The sequence below is a fragment of the Nyctibius grandis genome, chromosome 23 (assembly GCF_013368605.1).
Source record: "Nyctibius grandis isolate bNycGra1 chromosome 23, bNycGra1.pri, whole genome shotgun sequence".
In the NCBI taxonomy this organism is placed as follows: Eukaryota; Metazoa; Chordata; class Aves; order Nyctibiiformes; family Nyctibiidae; genus Nyctibius; species Nyctibius grandis.
In genome coordinates this window covers 8296878-8315989 of record NC_090680.1, presented here as the reverse complement: position 1 = coordinate 8315989, position 19112 = coordinate 8296878, and the positions used below count along the sequence as shown (strand labels likewise).

The window sequence follows — 19112 nt, the reverse complement described above, 5'->3', positions numbered from 1 at the left end:
TGTATTCCTTGATTCCTTGATTCCTTTTTTTGTATTCCTAAATATACCAAATTTATTTATTTTGTAAATTGTCAGTAAGTAAATCCTCCAGCTTTCCTGTCTGAGAACTGTTTTTATCAGGAAGCTGGTAAGACTAGCTGTTATAATGCTGTACTTAGTTCAGGTGATGATCAGGCTCTAAGTTTTACTCTGTAGATGTCCTTAAAAATTTAACTTAATTCACAGTATTCCAGGAATCAAAATCTCTCCTATAACCAGCTTCAGATAGGGCCTTTTTGCTTGTTTTGTCCCAGTAATAGCCTTTGAGGAGGACTTCAAACAATACTACCAACCTGGTTTGGTCAGTATTGGACATTTGGTATTGGTCAGTGTCGGACATTTCTGGTCTAGGTATTAATATTTCAGCTATTGCTATCTGCAGAAGCCAGCAATTCCATTTGTGATTATTTTCAAAAAAACACAGGCTTATATATACTTATAGATATATAACATCTCCAGAACATGCTGGATTGCCATATAAGAATGATTGCATGACTACAGATATGAGAAAATCTATTCTTTGTGGGCCTTTCAACTATCTACCTGAGAATGCTACAGAGTTCTCATTGTACATTGAGAACATTCTTATCTTCTATTCTTTAAATGTCCATACAGCAGTGACACAAACCTCTTGTTCATCTAAGAAATCGAAGATGGAAAAAGCAATTCCACACTGCATTGCTGTGTGAAATTTTGCTCCCTCTACAGAAGGTGGTTGAAAACTGCAATATAGAGTTTGCAGCTCAGTGACATAAATCTTCTTTCCCCTGTCTTTGACTAGTATGTCTTTGCAAAAGAAGTTGGATTCCCATCTTTCATGAGCTTGTTTCTGAAGTCAAAAGTACATTACTGACTGAAGAGTGTCTGAGAAGTTACATGTATCCAGGGAGCTCTAGACATTGAATATATTCAAACAAAAGCACCACATCTGCCCTCTTCTTTCTCTGTTATTTTTTTTTCTCCCTTTATTTATTTACATGTTCATTTAGTGACTGGCTAGTACTCATGGTAGTTAGTTATTCATTTTTGTTCACAGAGTACCTGAATGTTCTGAAGTCATGTGGCATCATCTACAGTAAATAGTGAGAGAGATATGTTTTTCCTTTGTGAAGAAGTGTGTTGTGTGAGTCAGGTGCTGTTTGTGTTGAAAAAAATTAGGAGATAGACCTGGCCTGTCATTTCAGCTCTTGGCCTTATGGTAAAATCAAACTAATTAGACTACAGGAAGAGAAAGTTTGTCCACTCCCTTCTCATATTTCCTTATAGTCCTTAAGAACTTCCTGAACCATGTAGGAAGCTGATCTTGTAATGTAGAGTGTAGTTCAGCTCGGGCCATTAGCCCTACTTTCAAGCTACAAATCAAAATGACTGTGGATACATCGCACATCTTTATCCAAGGTCCTCCATCTGTTGGCTTTTTTATGGTAAAGATTAAAGGTGCCATTCACTGCATAATGAAATATCCAGATGAATTTTTAAGTTATACACTTATTGCTCTTCATGTTCAACTAGTTTAAGGATCAAACTTCTGTTTGTGGCTCTCATGTATGATCAAGCTGAAGTTTAAGTCCTTAATGTAAGCTTTTGTATTTCGGTTGTTTTGTGAGTTTCTTCTTTATCTTCATGTATTGGAGTAATTGCTATAAACAGAGGGGCTCTACATATAAAAGAGTAGATGATGTTGATTGCTAGACCTATAACCTAGCTAGTTATATTTTATGAAGGCCAAAAGTTACGTTGAGCTTGTTAATATCTAACAAAATTACTTTCCCCAGACTGCTCGCTAAAATGAAATTTTTGCCCATCATTTTGTTTACACTCATATAACAGAAAACTAGATAGTAGGAGTTAGTTTTTAATTTTAAAAGAAATCTTATATCCAGCAGTATTCTCCATGATGGGACTTGCTACCTGTAAATGGAGATTGTACCTCTTTTCCTGGGCTTCCACTGCTTTCAAGAAGTGATATAATTCACTGTCTGGAAGGACAATTAAAGACAATTATTGTTTGAAGTAAAAATAACTTAAAATACAGGCAAATTCTGGGAGTTCGATAATGTTGTGGCTGGAACAAGACTTCACTGAAAGGGTGAATTTCTGCTGCCTCACTGAGCCCTGCTAAATACTATTTGCCCTGAATTAACTTCTGTTTAGTTATTTTGAGAAGTACAAACAGGTTAAGCCTTGTGAGTGCCTTTTTAGTACTCTAATTATTTGCAATTCTCTGTTTTGTTGTGCTTGCTCAAAGTAGCTGTTTAACTCTTAGAATGTGGGCTCTCCTTCTCTATGCAATTCTCGGTGACAAAAAAGCCAGTAACCTTACAAGTTTGTTTGACATGGTGTTTTTATTACCTTATACGTAGCAGATGTGTATTAAGGATGTTTAGGCTAAAAAAGAGTATTTTCTGTATTATACTGAGGTCAATTATGTAACAGTTAAAGCAAAAATGAATTTTTTTTTCTCATCTCCTTAGGTGCCCTGTTCCTTCAGCAAATCCTCCGTCTGATAAATCAAGGGATCACACAGATGATGATGATGAATACAAAGTTCCTTCTTCACATCTTGTAGTACTGAGCTCACAACCACCTCATAGTCATAATATAAAGCCTCTTGCTCGGTAAGGTCATTTGCTAAATGACCAAGGCTGTTAGCCTTGAAGGCAACTTATTTACAAAAACTCTGCTTTTTTTCAAAATTCAACTGGATTCAACATTTATAATGATGATTAAGCTTGACTGTCTTCTAAAATGTCTTATCTTCTCAAGCTTGGATTACTTATGCCTCTGTTTCATTTGACCACCACCAGAGTCATAAACCTGTGAAGTTCACTTTATTGTCTCTCTGTTGTGTCAGAACTGGGTATTTTTTGCTTTTGAATACTGTTTATGCAGTTGATCCTTTTTTCCCTTAGCTTGAGGTTTTCGGAACTGACCAGGAGATTCAACCCCCACAACTGCAAATTTAATTTTTAAGAGAATTGTGTGACTGAAATTCCCAAAGTCAACTTTGAAAATCTTAAACTTTCACATTTTATATAATTAATTTTAAGAAACAATGCAGTACTGAAAAATATGTGAATTGACAGCTGTATGTACATACTTTTGTTCTCTTTTTGTCCCATGTCTACTATGTCTTTTTGGCTTTTTGAGCCAATGTATGTTTCACGGTGTATTTTCTTTGTGCTTCTCAGGAAGAGAACCTTTTTTTAAATTCAGATGGAATATATCTCTTGCTTTAAAGGTGTTCTAAAATAATATCTCCAAACTGTCACAGTTCTGAATTATTAATGTATTATGGCAAGGAGATTTGGAGCCAAAGGACATGGCAACTGAAGGCTGTGTCATTGCTGGTGAACTTCTTGGTCTTTGACTCATAAAAAAAACTCTGAATGTCTGGAACTAAGAGAGTAAGTCTTGGGAAAAAGAAGGGCCAGTTCTCTACTAGTCTTGTAGATCAAAAGAATGATATTAAAATCAAGTATTGATCTAAAAAGTTCAGACTCTTTTGCTATTAAAAAAATGCAGTGACATATTGCCATTTTTCCCTCGTTATGTCAGAATGTGATGTTAAGGACCCACCAATAAAGTTAGACATGTTTCTCATCCCAAAATTATCCACTTACAATTTTTAGACCTCTTTAATCAGATATTTTTAACAGGTGGAAAAAAGATCATAGTCTGGTCACTCCTTGCATGCAGGTTAAACATTCTGTCTTTATTAGAAATGCAGATCCAGCCTTCACTGTGTTGATGTGAATATTACAAGGTCGTCTGAGCTTAATGGTCTTGAGTACTTAAATTCCTATCTACCCTATAAGACCTAAAAAAAAAATCAGTGATGAATAAAACTCTCAATATTGGCCAAGCAAAAAAAATGGGAAGAAAAAAAAAATTTCCAAGGTACTAATCCTTTTTACCTATGCCATTTTTTCTGTGTTGTGCTTCTTCATGGAAATGTCTTTCTGTACCATGCAAAGTCATCTAAGACTGAGTTGTTTGCATGACTAGTTACACAGGATGTAACCTTTCTTAGACAAGAAGTCTGCAGCAGAAGAGAGCAGTATGTGCACAGATTACCTTGGTTTAGAAGCTTCTGAGGGTTAGTAGGTAGTGTGGTGCAGTAGGAGTGGGTCTGTAGAGGGGACCAATTGACTCCAAGGACCCCACATCTACGCTGTATGTTTTGGGAAGGTTTGCATTCAGACTAGCCCTAACATGGTCCTGTGACTGGAGTACCCTTTAGTAATTGCAGCACATTGGATGAGCTCCTACAGAACATTTTTTGAGTTAACATCATCCAGAAGCATTTGAGTGTGCATGCTCTGAGACCTCTCTGCAATGTAAAGCTAAGTGCTTTAAGTGGGGATGACTTGTGGAGATTTGTTTCAATTCATACTCCTGACCTGAACTAAAATGCTAATATCTAGATGCACCCTGAAAGATTCTTGAGAAATCAACCATCTGGAAAATGAGAAACTTCTCATTTCTCTATCCTTCTTTTGCAGAGTTGAGTGCTTTCAATTGACTGGTACAGGATTTCACCAGGCCATTAGAATTCTCAATAGAGCCTGTAGATGGAAAGCTGATTTCAAAGCTTTTTCTAGTTTTTAGTTTATATTTTATCTAGAGTACTTGGTCTTGTGCTTATGGTGGGTGTTTTGGCATTAATCCGGGACTTGCTACAGAGAAAATACCTCAGTTTGCCATTCAGGTTGCTCTATGATTAAAACCACCAAGTCATCTTACTATATATTCTGATAAGAATTTTAACTCAAAACAAACCATTCTCCTAAACATTGAAAAAAAATCCTATTGAATACTTGTGTATGAATATATATGAAATTCCATATACTTAAAATGTCTCCTTTTAGCTAATGTCACTGTTTAGATGTGAAAGCTGAGATAAAGCTTTCAAAAAGAATCTTGTTTCTGGTTGATGCCGTATTCTTTTAATGCACTTCTTTTAATCTTGTGGGGGAGTGTCAATAAAAGCTTAACTTTTCAGTATTGTTCAGCAAACTGTTAACAACAATTTTTATTATTCTTTTTAATTGTCATAAATTTTTAGCACCTTTCAGTTCTGTCCCCCAGTGTCACCTTCTCTTATCTCTTTCCTAAGTGTTGCCTCCTCAGTTCTTGGATAGTATCATCTTGAAAACAATAGTTTTCAGTGAACTAAAGAGCCTACAAAATTTCTTCTGGATGTTTTGTAATTTAGGAACTATGTCATTCTTACATCCTACCCCCAAATTTGTACTGCGTATAAGACATTTTGCTCTCTTACCAATAGATGTGATAATGCAAAAAATATTGCAAGAATAATACAAAAAATTATTCATGGTCTTATTTTCTGGCAGATCATTTAATTGTCTGGTTTGGTACAGCTGATCAACTCCTCCCAGATATGGGGCAAGTTCAGCAATAAGAAATGGAGGGAAAGAATTTCAGCATTACTAATTAGGCTACTATTAGAAGAATGATACATTATCACATTCACTGTCTTTTCCTAATAAAGCTTTTTCCAAAAGGAAAAGGACAGAAGGCTTGCTTGTTAGTACTCATTTGCTGCCCTTCTTTCTGGTGTTTACTGTTGATGTACACAGATATTTCAGCATGATTTGTAAACTGATCACTTTACTGGGCTCGTTATGACCTGAAGACTTCTGAAGTGGTGCCATGCTAAGTTATCTTAGTGCCTGTGGCAACACGTGCTCAGGAGTCAAAGGAAGTGTTGCATCCGCTGCATCTGAGAGATTGAACCAATCTCATTTCTAAGATAGAAGCAATGCTTCTTCTACCGCTTCCCTGGGGAAATGATTTCGTGACAAAATAGCTCTTACCATTAGTTTTTCTGTTTTGTTTTAAGTCTTGTGATTACTCTTATATTGATTTCATTACTCCTAGTTATAACTCTTGGGACCACAAGCACAATTTCACTTCCTCTTTCCTGTTTATATATTTTAAATGATTCCAGACCTTTATTCATTCCTCCTTTCCATATGGTCAAAGCTGATAGGTTTATTAATGTTCATACTATTGGTAAAAACCCAAGATCTGAAATTTTAGCTGTATGTAACTCTAGCAGATTTGCCAGTATTTAGTAATAACGGTGCATGGTGGGTTGGGATTTTTATTTTTAAGCTGGAATTGTTTAGTGTGGTGGCCCTTTTCCAAAGAAACTCTCTGGTTCTTTCTGAATATGCAGGGTCCACAATTCCAATAACAGTTCTTTCACTTTTATTTAAGCAATATTTAATATTATGAAAAGACTTTTGTTCTATGTTTTTCCCTGCAGTATTTGAACAGAGTCATCTTACAAAAGTAATCTCCAGTATTTTTCTGACAAGATTATAGGCAACTTTGTACTGTTTGGTTTAGATTATGTTCATATTTAATTTGATACTGTTGTTTAATTTTGAGGGTATAATATGCTTCCATTTTAAAAAATTAGTAAACTCTGGTAGAAGTATCAGTGAGACTCAGCTTCTTGATACAGAAATGAACAGACACCTGCAAAACTGCGCTTGGCTAGTTCAAATTTTTTTTTAAAAAAAATTTTTGGCTAAGAGTTTAATGGACTTTTGTTATTGCTAGTGGTGTGTTCTGTTTGGGATCTTTTTATTTTTGTTTTGTTTTATTTTGTCTAGATGTAGTCTACCTAGACTTCAGTAAGGCGTTCGACACTGTCTCCCACAGCATCCTCCTAGACAAACTGGCTGCCCGGGGCTTGGATGGGTGGACTCTTTGATGGGTTAAAAACTGGCTGGATGGCCGAGCCCAGAGAGTGGTGGTGAATGGGGCCAAGTCCAACTGGCGGCCAGTCATTAGCGGTGTTCCCCAGGGCTCAGTTCTGGGACCGGTGCTGTTCAATATGTTTATAGATGATCTAGACGTAGGGATTGAGTGCACCCTCAGTAAATTTGCAGATGACACCAAGCTGGGTGGGAGTGTCGATCTGCTGGAGGGTAGGAAGGCCCTACAGAGGGATCTGGACAGGTTGGATAGATGGGCCGAGACCAACGGCATGAGGTTCAACAAGAACAAGTGCCGGGTCTTACACTTCGTCCACAACAACCCCATGCAGCGCTCCAGGCTGGGGGAAGAGTGGTTAGAAAGCGGCCCGGCGGAAAGAGACCTGGGGGTGCTGATCGACAGCCGGCTAAACACGAGCCAGCAGTGTGCCCAGGTGGCCAAGAAGGCCAATGGCATCCTGGCCTCTATTAGGAATAGTGTAGCCAGCCGGTCTGGGGAAGTGATCGTCCCTCTGTACTCGGCACTGGTGAGGCCGCACCTTGAATCCTGTGTCCAGTTGTGGGCCCCGCATTTCAAGAAAGATGTTGAGGTGTTGGAGCGAGTGCAGAGGAGGGTGACCAAGCTGGTGAAGGGTCTGGAGGGTCTGTCCTACGAGGAACGGCTGAGGGAGCTGGGGTTGTTTAGCCTGGAGAAGAGGAGGCTCAGAGGTGACCTTATTGCAGTCTACAACTACCTGAAGGGAGGCTGGAGTGAAGTGGGAGTCGGCCTCTTCTCCCGGGCAACTAGTGATAGGACAAGAGGACACAGCCTCAAGCTTCGCCAGGGGAGGTTCAGGTTGGACATTAGGAAGAATTTCTTCTCAGAAAGGGTCATTAGACATTGGAATGGGCTGCCCAGGGAGGTGGTGAAGTCACCATCTCTGGATGTGTTTAAGAAAAGACTGGACATGGCACACTAGTGCCATGGTCTAGTTGACATGGTGGTGTCAGGGCAACGGTTGGACTCGATGATCCCAGAGGTCTCTTCCAACCTGGTTGATTCTGTGATTCTGTGATTTTACTTAGTGACTTTTCTGTGTACTTCAGTGTGGATACTTACCAAAATCCACATTTCCCTTTACCATGTTTCTGCTAGGCAAAAGTCAACAGCTGGGAAGGTGAAATAGGATAGAGTCTGTGACTTAACTGTGTGAATAAACTAATGACCTGAGCTCTGAAGTGAGGACTATGTTTAGTGTTATTTCTTCCTCTATCTTGTATTGCAGCCTTGAGTAAGTTATTTAAGCCATGTTAGTATCCCACCAAGAGAGCAGTATAAGCATTCAAAGGCATTTTATTGACGGTTAACCAGTGTTTGCTATCAGTATAAAAAACCTAAAGTTTAAAATTGGTGCAGCTTATCATCTTTCATTCATTTCCATATAATGGGCTGCCAGCTCAGGTACTTGGTCATTCTGGGAATTAATGCCTGGATAACTGGTTGATTGCTTCCTGTTTAATGTCTGTCTTCAGGGTATGTGAGAATGGTCAATGTGCTGGAGTAACGAATGGGGGACACAGTACTACTTCTGAGATAAAGAAATCAAAACATCCAGAGTTAGGTATGTTTTTATTTTTCACTGTTTAGCAAGAAAAGTTACTCTGTGCTGTTCTAGGGGTACAGCAAGAAAACATTCACTTCTTGTGGTTGTGTCATTCAGGAGATGTCTATGATGCACCTACTGTTCCAGTACCTTTGCCACCTGCACGACCTCCTGCCAGAGACATCCCAAAACACAGCTCTTTGCTCAACAGGACACCCTCCGATTATGATCTTCTGGTGCCCCCTTTAGGTTGCAGACTTTCTGCTGATTACATTTAATGGTTAACATTGCCTAGATGAACCAAAAGCCATGTTTATTGAAAAACAACCAATGTTGAGTATGTTAAGAGTACCAAACAAGCTATGGGCTAAATATTACAGCTCTAAGTCAATATTTGTGTCAGTGATCTGTACTTGGTATCTGTCTGTAAGCCCTCATGCAGGACAGATGAAAAGGCATACTAAATCTGTATTCAAGCTATAAAGAAAAGCAGAACTGTTTTCCCTAAAATTATAATTTCTTGTACCTTAATATGAAGTTTGAGCATTGCAATTTAATGCAGGGGTGGAGGGTTTTTCCTATTGTAGCTTAAATAATTACATTTCTTTTATTAAATGCAAAGAAGAATGCCAAAGAGGGGTATTTAAGCCAAAGAAAACTAAATTAAATTAATAAGTTTATTTCTGGGTTTTTTTTTTCCACTGTCAAGGGGCAGTTCAAAACTCACTGCTGCCTACAGTCACCAAAAGCTATCTTTTCCAACCCTGATTTCTGTTCTCCTACACAAAAGTCAGTGAGCTCCGCATATATACTGGGGCTGTGTTTGGCCACCATCCACACCTTCATTGACAAACTCGGCTGCATGATTGGTAGACTGTAGTGTATGTTTCATCATCCAGTTTTCTGTTTCCATAAAACCTTTTGAACATTTGCCATGTTCCTGCACTATACTCCCTCTGGTCCCTGAAGTGTTCCTGAGTTGCAAGAGTACATAGCATTGAAGGCAGAACAACACATAAAAATCACACTGCTTGGTAACCCTAGTCCTGTCTGCACCACCTTTGTGTAAGGGTCTTTAGCCAAGCCACAGGAAATTCAGTTTGTCTGGGTCAGAGCTTTAGAATAGCAGATAAAGATAATACACAGTATAAATGTAGCAGATCCAATGCAGTCAGCATTGGTGTTTGAATATAAATATTTTTGCTTAGCCTCTGAAACATAGCTGTTACTCTACAATGTTATTCAGTGAAAGCTTTCATTATAATACACTCTTTGCAATTGAGCCACTAAAAGAAATCTCTTCCCCCAACCCAGAAAGGAAACCGAGCACTGCAAAGGGTCATTCAGAGCATGTTTTGGAAGAGAATTGTGCATAGTAAGAGTCAGGTTTACAATTTCATTATTGGAGTCACTGGACTGCTAGATGAACCCTAGGAGTAATGGCCTCAGCAGCCATAGAAAAATAAATTTTAAGCTTCACTCTTTATTCTACAGTTCTTAATCAAGTTTTGCTCATCTAACAATTCTTTTCTAAAATGCAGGTGAAGATGTGTTTGATAGCTCACCCCCTTCATTACCACCACCACCACCACCTGCTCGGCACAGCATGATTGAGCACACAAAACCTGCTGGCTCAGGAAGCCGACCTCCTTCAGGACATGAACTGTTCCTTCATTCTGGTAGGAATACGAAGGAAAGAACGTGTTTTATTTAATTTTCCTTTACCTCGGAAACTTACCTGTTTTGTGATAAAGTTGTCATTAGGCTTCAGAAGTTTGTATTGTCTATACTTCATTATACAAAATAGTAAAAAATAGGGGTTTTTTTAATGGTGGAGATGCAACAACTCGGAATATAAAAAGACTGAACTTTTCATTATCACAATGTAATGAAATAAGAACAATATTTCTATACCAGGCTAAACATTTTGGTAAATTGTACTTTTCTAGGAAGAGTTGTTACTTGTGAAGTTCCGAGTTGTCTGTTGTAATCTGTGGTACTAGTCTATCCTTTTGTCAACTCCATTGTTTTCTATAGTAAAACATAATTCATGGGGTTTATTTTCAAGTTGGAACTTGGGGAAAAACTAGAACATAAGGGAAAAGAACATCCTGCTTTGTTAGAACTATAGTAAAATTTTGCTGCAAAACTATATTAATTGTGAACTATATTAATTGTGTTGCAGGGACCCATGGTTCATAACCTTTTCAATAAGTCAATTTTTCACCTATCTCTCCCCATGAATCACTGCGACACTTTTTCAGTTCAGTATTTCCAAAGGATGTTGGTGTCTTAAGTTTACCTGTCCCAGGAATATTTTCAGTTATTGTGTACCTTATGGTGCAGTTAGATGTCTTCCTCCTCCTGTCTGTTTTTCTTAGAAGCTGTATGGAGAGGGATAAATGAAATATTTTGGCCATAATATCACAGGAATGCCAGATGACAAGCAGTCATGTGCAACTCCATAATATCCTGACAGGTTATCAGGTGTTTGCCTGACCTTTGTGGATGATACTAGCTGTGGGATGAAAGTGAGCTAGTTTATGTTGAACTGGAATGACTTTTTATGGAATGTTTTTATTATTCAGTCTAGTCTGGGGGCCTCAATTATGTCATCTAATGCAGAAACACATGCTGCACCATTCACTTCTAATGGGAATGGAGAGGAAAACAAGAAGCCCTCACACACAGATGCACACAAGCTCCGTTGATCTGTGTGCAGTGCCAGAAACATGCAGTTTTATATTATTACGTATTATTTCCAAATAATCTAAGAAACATCACTGATAGTGTTAAAAAACATTTAATAGCTTTCAATTAAAAATCTGGAAAATGTATCTACGGCCATGTATTGTTCATCATATTTGTATAGTGAATACAATCTTGAATACAAGCAGTTTTCATTAATCTTCTAAGTGTGTACATCTACTTAGGCATACATGGTTGTGTGAATTGATCTTTTTTTATTCATATGGTATTTCTAAAGCCATATTACTCACTTTGCATCTTGTCAAATAAACTGCTGTAAGTGATTTATGATGAGTTTTTGATGATTGGTTTCCGTACAAGTCTTGGGGGTGATTTCTCAGCTATCCATCAGAGCCTGTCAGATTAGAATAATAATCTCATCATCAACAACAGCAAAAAGTCGCACTCACATATAAACACTCTTACGAGTTCAAAGCAGAAGCCAGGTCCAGGATGATGTTAACACTTGCTCAGCTGCATCCTCAATAGCCATTAAAAAAAAAAAAAAGACACAATATGCCACGACTATATATTTCTCTCATTTTTTCCCCTCATTCTGTTCCTGTAATCAGCAGAGAGAACTGAAAAGCCTAGTCACAGCCTTTACCAGTAATATTTACCCACAGCTGGGACTGTATGAATAGGAAATCTGCCCTGCAGCCTTTGTGAACTGGAGAGCACAGAAGTGTTACCAAGCTCCAACCAAACTGAATAGCTGGGATATCTCTAATTGTGCTGCTTCAGGCTTTGCAACGTGCTTTGCCAGCCACAATCCTCGCAGTGTCAGGGTTGGATAACTGAAAGGTACATCACGGATGTAAACAGAAGAGCCATGGTCAATGCAGGATAGACCACCTTTGAGCTGTGCTCTTGTTTTTATCAAGACACAGCTACATGTCTACTATGCAAGTGTTGGATTTGGATATATACGTGCATGTGCACCTGCTGTGGGGGAACACTTCTGTTTGGATTCCTGGCTCCTCTGTCTGAAGGGAGGCTACTTTAAGCCTAGGTTCTATGCATCAGCCCTCCCCCAAATAATAATTCTAATTCTAAGACACCTTTTTTGTTTTGTTATTACAGATCCCCATTTTGATCCTATAACTGGTCATGTTCCTTTGCCACCCGCTCGTAGAGTAACTGGAGAAAACGTCAAAACAAATAGGACATCTCAAGACTATGATCCACTTCCTCCCTCTTCAGGTAAGGTAGAAAACTGTTCTTGTAGAAAATTACAACTTTATGAAGCAAATAACTTTCATCCATAAAGTCCAATAAGTTTTTTGTCATTCGGGGCAAGAAATGACAATGGTAATATTGCTTTACAAAAATACGAAATCATCAAAGGATAACAGAGATTAAAGTTCAGCAATAAAGGTAGAAGTGGCTACCTGTTGTCTGTAGGAGTAGATATTATGGCATCAATTTCACCAGCTGCCAAACTGAATGCTTCTGTGAGTTCTAGTGTTCCTTATTTTTTGAGAATGGCAGAGATTTTTCTGCCACCTTTAAACCTCACGAGATCAGAAGTCCTGCAGGGACTACACACATCTCACTTCCATCTTTGTTTCATTGCTTCTAAAAAAAAAAAGTAGCTTCACTCTCTGAAGTATTATTATTTTCTGATCTTTTTTGCTAATATGTTTGTCTGAAGTTCTACAAAAATTTTAAAATGGTTTTAATAAAACAAGAAGAACTAAAACCAATTAAAATTCAATCTTCCATTTGCAACGGAACAAGTGCAGTAGAAGAAATTCCTCTGCCGTAGAAATTTTGCTTCTGGTTTTCAGGCAACGTGAATAATAGTTAAAGGCAAGCTTCTCAAGTTAATTAAAATAATTACAAAATATAAAGTATTATCTGTATTTCAAAGTACTTTCACCAATTCATAGAGAAATTTTCTTTTCTTTAGAAGTGCATGGTATATGGGGAAGGGGGAGGATTGTCCCACCTGCATCATTTTGCTGTGTGGGGAGAGCACACAAAGAAAGAGCCAAGTGATGCTTTGAACCATTACTCGTTCTCCAGATAAGAGTGAATTGTGCATGAAAACTTTTCTAATGCATAAAGAAATGGAATGATTTCTCTAGTCTTTCAATTGTAACAATCATCAGTGTTTAATTGCAACAATCACAAGTGGGAAAATGATACATTTTTTGCTTGTAATTATATCTCTCCTTCTTAGGAATACGTAGTTCATCTCTGCTGTGGGATAGGAATGAAAGATTATATTTTTCCAACTTAAAGTGCAGGGGAAATTAAGTAAGCCTGAAGAGTGCTACAGAACTTTTAATGAATAGTACATTTGAGAATTAGTGTGATGCCTTTGGTAAATAGTAGCACTTTTGGGAGGATACCTCTACTAACATAACAGTGTTTCTCTTTTTTTTTTTTTCTGTTGTTAGAAAAAAAATTGGTTTATAATGCATGTTTTATATATGACACTGTGAGGGATCTCTTCGTCTTACAATGTTAACCTGATTTATTTAGGGCATTTTAAATTCTTTTATAATACAAATTCTGACAATGATATAACTACCTATTAAAGCTAAGGAGTTTTCTTGCAATTCTGTGGTAGAACAATTTTTAATTTTCCTAAATTACTGCAAGATGTTTGCTACTTAAGATCTTGGAGCTTTCTGATGTCACTTAATAAATACTTTCCTATCTATATGTTTCCCACAACCATCTTCTAAAACACCCACATGTGTCGACCTTTGCTATAAATATAATTCTAAATCAGCATGATGTACAGCAAGATATTCAATTTAATTTAAATTAAATGAAAACTGTGTGATAGATCATGTCATACTCTTAATTGGAAAGTTGTTTTTACAGTGGCAGTAATTCCATAGAACAGAACTGATGAGCTTCAGGATGAAGTGATTCACCTTCATCTGTGATTTAAAAAGACAATGTAGAGATGTAACACTATTCAGAACTTTTGTTTTTGCATTTATTCTGAACTAACCAGTTCACTTAAGAAATTCTTCATTTCATCCATTCTGTATGGTGATTCTTTGAACTAGCTGGAAAAGAAATGTAGTTCACTCTAAGATCTCATTATAATTTAGCCACTGGCTCCCTAGAGTAGCATGGGGAGTCCTTTAACTTCTGTGCTTTGGTTTGACTGTTTTTAAGATTGCTGTCATGATGTTTAACTGAATCGTTAACATGTAATGAGTACTTTAAATACGTTGCTGAATTAGAATAGAATTGAACACTTAAGAAATAGTTCTCCACTATGCACCTAGCTATCCCAAAGGCATAGTTTTTCAAACTTCTTAAATACAACTTTTTTAAAATATTACAATAAAAACAAGAGAAGGAGATATTGCTAATAGTTACCATATTTTACCTAAGCACACCCAATGATACGTGGGAAAGGTAGAACAAAATTGGGCCTCTAATATAGATGTCTGCTGTGTTTTACTGAATTTTAGCTATTCTGTAAGAAATTGATTCAAATGGCTAGTTAAGTATCTTTTTCTGCTGCCTATTCACTGACCTGGCCTTATTACAGCTCTTGCATGCAAATTTAAATTCCTTTGCACAGAACTGTTGTGGGGAGGGTGTCACATATTATTTCAGTGTGGATTTCAATTAACCCTAAGGGGACTCATCTGCTGCAGTAATGCAAAATATGAAGATCATATCTAAGAGCTTGATGGACTAATACGTGTAGTTACTTCTTTCTTACTTTCTCCGTGCTCTGTCAGTTCCTTAGAGTAGATGTCCCCTGGGTATGCTTTGTTCCTGTACCCCAGGTAGATCAGATGTAGCTGCTTGCCGCTGCTCCATGGAGGGCCTTGCACAACAAGCCTTTGTCACATGGTTCTCTGTGCTTCTCAGTCAGTTGGTGAAAGACCATGGAACATACAGGAGGAGCAGCAAGGGAAGAAAAAAAGGGTCAATTTCACAGCAGAGGGGAATAGACAGTTGGCATCATTACAAATATCCTCCTCCCACTGTGCCACAGAGCTCTCACAACTTTTTCCGCACTTTCTAAACACTTATTAAATGAGCCTATCTGTGCCTTTATACTAACCCGTTACCTAGGGGTTAAATCTAGTGCTGAATTACAGAAATGTGAGTGATAGAGGAAGCTCCTTGCTTTAGAAACTGTTAATTGAATTACATAATTAGAAAACCTATTTGAATTTTTAGTCAGGCATCCACGGTGGCTGAAACATCAGAGAAGACGGGAGGTTGGGAAGGAAAGTCCTGCTTAAATACCGTTATCTCAGTGTCCGGATGGACATGCAGCTTAGGCTTAGTAACTTTAAGCTCAGGATCCAATGTGATACCCAGCTTCAGCTAAAATTTTATGTGGATGTGAAGATATTGAAAGAGATATCAGCTCTTAAAAAAATAATAATGGGAATTGAGTTAGAGAGAGAGGGCTGAAGATCTTAAAAGTATCTGTGCTATAGAGAGATGTCACTGTAGTGAGAATAAAATGCCTATACTTGAAATCTGCTGACAGAATTAAAATGACCTTTCTAAATGATGTGATTGCTTAAGAAAATTTGTTTGGAAGCTTCAGCAAAGTGAAGGTTTTATACATGAAATAACTTCCCTTTTAAGCGTGTATTAGACTGGGTAGAGCAAAAAATATCTCATGTAACACACACACAGAAGGATCTGATCTGTGCATAAGGAATTTCTTCTGTACTTCAAGCCCAGGGGACAATGTAAAGTTTGCAAATTAATTTTGTTTCATCCTCTATAGAGATGAAATCCATAACAAAATGTGCATATTAAAACAGTTTGCAATGTTTGTGAAAGAAAACTGATTGGTTTTAACACGATATACCATTATTTTAAATATAAAGAATATTCTTCTATTACAGTCTTGAGTTTTCTAAAATAAGTGAAATTTGAACTTGTTTCTGATGTGGTTTTTAGTTATTAACCACATTTACTGAGCTATAGTTAATTTCTCAAACCAGTGTGTTTCATGGACCTTCCACACCTTCATAGCGGGTTTGGATCTGCTTCAGGTGTATTTACTAGAATGTTTATATAATTCTTTTCATCTTCAGAGAGGAAAAAATCATAACAAATTTGAAATAGCCCTTACTATCTGTAGGTTATGTCATAACTATTTGCAAGGAAAGTAGGCAATGAAATTAGAACAAAATTAATCTTAGCCCCTTACTGTAAATTTTTAATCAAATCACTCTCCTCCATTTATTATATGAATATCACTATCTTGCTAAAAGTACTATTTGCTTATCTTCTCTGAATTAAGAAACGGAATTAAAATTTGTAGCAACGCTGTCATCTGAATGCATGGAAACTAAGTTGAGAGTAAAATACACCTTGGTTAGACGTTCACTAATGTGAACTACTTTCATTTACCTGAAGTGTTTAATGCACCCAGCTAAATTACGGTTCTCTCTATCCAGTGTTACGATAAGGTAGCATGTTGTAACAGCAATACCAGAAATACAACATTCTTTCATCACTGAAAAACTGCCTCTGAAGTATGTAACACTGCAAAAAGCCATTGCTGTCAGTGTAAATAAACAGGAAGTATCACAGCCAGAAATTCCTCTAATTTATCTATCAAAGTCACTGTTGATGGAACTTTTTAGAACCCTTTTTGAAGGATTAAAGACTTTTTTTTTTTAAATACTTTGCTCTTGAAAGTGTTTTCTGCTCTATGCCTCCTTGTGTTTAAGCTTGTTATTGTGGGATCAGTGAGGATAAAGAGGTTTCACTAAAGTACCAAGTTTACTTGAGCACGAAACTCTTGACCCTGAGAAGATTAGCAAGTTTGAATATTAGCTTTTTTCATCAGCACATCGTGATTCTTAGCACCAGCATTAACTGTGAAGGTAACCTTTCCATAGAAGACAAGGAAAGAGGAGATACTTCCAAAGGGGCACTGGAGAGGAAGGATCGTGTTCTGTTCTCACCACTGAAAATAATTGGACTAGAGGTTTTTTTGAGAAACCAGTCATTTCTGTACTTATGCATAGCTGCTATGCATGAAATGAACTGCCATTGACTGAACAGAATCTGCAAGACGTACCAATAAGTGAAGAATTTTTCTCCCTCAGGCGTATTTGGCTGGATTCCTCTTCTGCACAACTTAGTCTGAATAAAATTGAGATCAAATTTGGGTTTGTTTGGGTTTTTTTGAACAGACTAAGAAAAAGTTCTCAAACTATGGGTTGAGAGTGGAGAGCCTTTAATTTAAACTTTTGACTGTCTCTTTTCACCATCTTTGCTATTTCATCATACTTTCTTTTTCTTCCAACTTTGGATAATTCAGATTGTAACTTGCATGTTTCTATCATATTGCTAAAATAGTATTTCACAACATTATTTCCATTTTTGGATCTTTTTGAGGAATTCAGCTTCTGTCTGAATTTTAAAATGAGGTATGTCAGTAAATTAAAATATCTCTTCATGTTTCTTTAGAATTTTACTTTTTGAACTGCTTCATGAGGCTTGACCTACATATAACACTATTTTAAGCCAATTTATAATGATTTCTATCTCCTTTATTTGAAACAGATGGTTCACAAGCACCAGCCAGGCCCCCTAAACCACTTCCTCGGAGGACTGCACCAGAAATACACCACAGGAAAGCATACAGCTCTGACAATTCCACGGAAAATGTGGATGCAAAAATTGCAAAACTTATGGGAGAGGGCTATTCCTTTGAAGAAGTCAAGAGGGCACTTGAAATTGCCGAGAATAATGTTGACGTGGCCCGTAGCATTTTAAGAGAGTTTGTCTGTTTTCCTCCACCAGTCTCCCCACGTCTCAATCTATAGCAGCGTCAAGATATTCTTGGAGCATGTGAATTCTGCGTATACACGTGTGGACTGGGGAATGAGTGGAAGAAGAAGATTGGAATATTTTTCTTTCATCCTTAGCAGAAGGGTGTTTGTTTCCAGCCGTTTATCAAAGGCTCATGGCTGCTCTGATCAAGACTTATAAATATGCTGAGGCTTATGTATTTTTGCTAGCCATACTTTTTTAAATCAGGGTTGAACTGACAAAATAATTTAAAGAAGTTTACTTCCCTAGAACTTTTAATCTGTGAAATGCTTTTTCTTGTTTACAAGTTGGCAAGTTACAGTTTTCTAGTTGACGCCTGTACTATGTTCCTGATCATATTCCCTTGTACTTGTGGTCAGTTCTGCTGTAGCATTCCCAACAGTTTCCTTGCTGACCACCCCCCATCAACTAAATCATCACTTTCCAGGAATTCTGTGTTTGGTTTGTTTTTTTTTTCCTCTTACAAGATGCTTTAATTGTTTTTTGCATTTCAGCTTCTCAAATGCAAAAAGTATGTGGCCTTCACTACTGATTTTTTTTTTTTCTTCTGAGATTCCTTTGCTTTTGAGAGAGGAAATATCTGAATGTAAAGTGCATTATTCTGTCTATGAACTGCCTTTTTAAAGGTATTTTGACAGTAATGTTGGGCAGCTTTCTGTTGAACATGAATTTCATGACCTGTAGTCCTCAAGGTCTTTTATACACAATTTCCACAAAAAATCCCAACCAACAAATAAAACGGTTCATGCAGCAGTGATACTGAGTTCTGACATATAAAAGCTCTTTCAAATTTGACTATTTGGTTCCAAATGTTCAAAACAGCCTAATGAACATGTTAATATACTGTGTTTTGATTACATACTAATGGCATCAGTTCTTTATGACCTATGTAAACTGAGGCATGCCAGACTAGAAGGAATCTTTTCGAATCACATTAATGGTATTCAGGTAAATTCCAGTTCTAGCTTCTGTAAAGTAGAAGGCGGTTAATTCTTCGTTTGAGTGATTATCCTGTGGTTCATTGTGGCTTGGATCAGTTTGTATTAACATGGAAACTTTAAATCTTTGATGCACTGTTAATTCCTAATGCTACTGTAGCAATATTTTTTGCAAAGTTCTTTAGTAACCGCTGCTTCTGTACACTTTTATTATTCTCAAGTATGTGTTTAACACCCAAATTCATTCACTCACT

The 19112-nt window shown here is 37.3% G+C and overlaps 1 protein-coding gene across 1 annotated transcript in view; it reads left to right on the top strand.

Moving 5' to 3' along the window:
- Positions 1 to 18513, top strand: part of CBLB (Cbl proto-oncogene B) — a 144343-nt gene extending 125830 nt beyond the window's left edge. Inside the window, exons 14-19 of the mRNA XM_068417339.1 lie at positions 2514 to 2657; positions 8304 to 8392; positions 8492 to 8623; positions 9916 to 10053; positions 12206 to 12325; positions 17651 to 18513. Of these exons, the coding sequence (XP_068273440.1) occupies positions 2514 to 2657; positions 8304 to 8392; positions 8492 to 8623; positions 9916 to 10053; positions 12206 to 12325; positions 17651 to 17913 (886 nt within the window). The 3' untranslated portion in view covers positions 17914 to 18513. The remainder of the gene's footprint in view (positions 1 to 2513; positions 2658 to 8303; positions 8393 to 8491; positions 8624 to 9915; positions 10054 to 12205; positions 12326 to 17650) is intronic.
- The last annotated feature ends 599 nt before the right edge of the window (positions 18514 to 19112 follow it).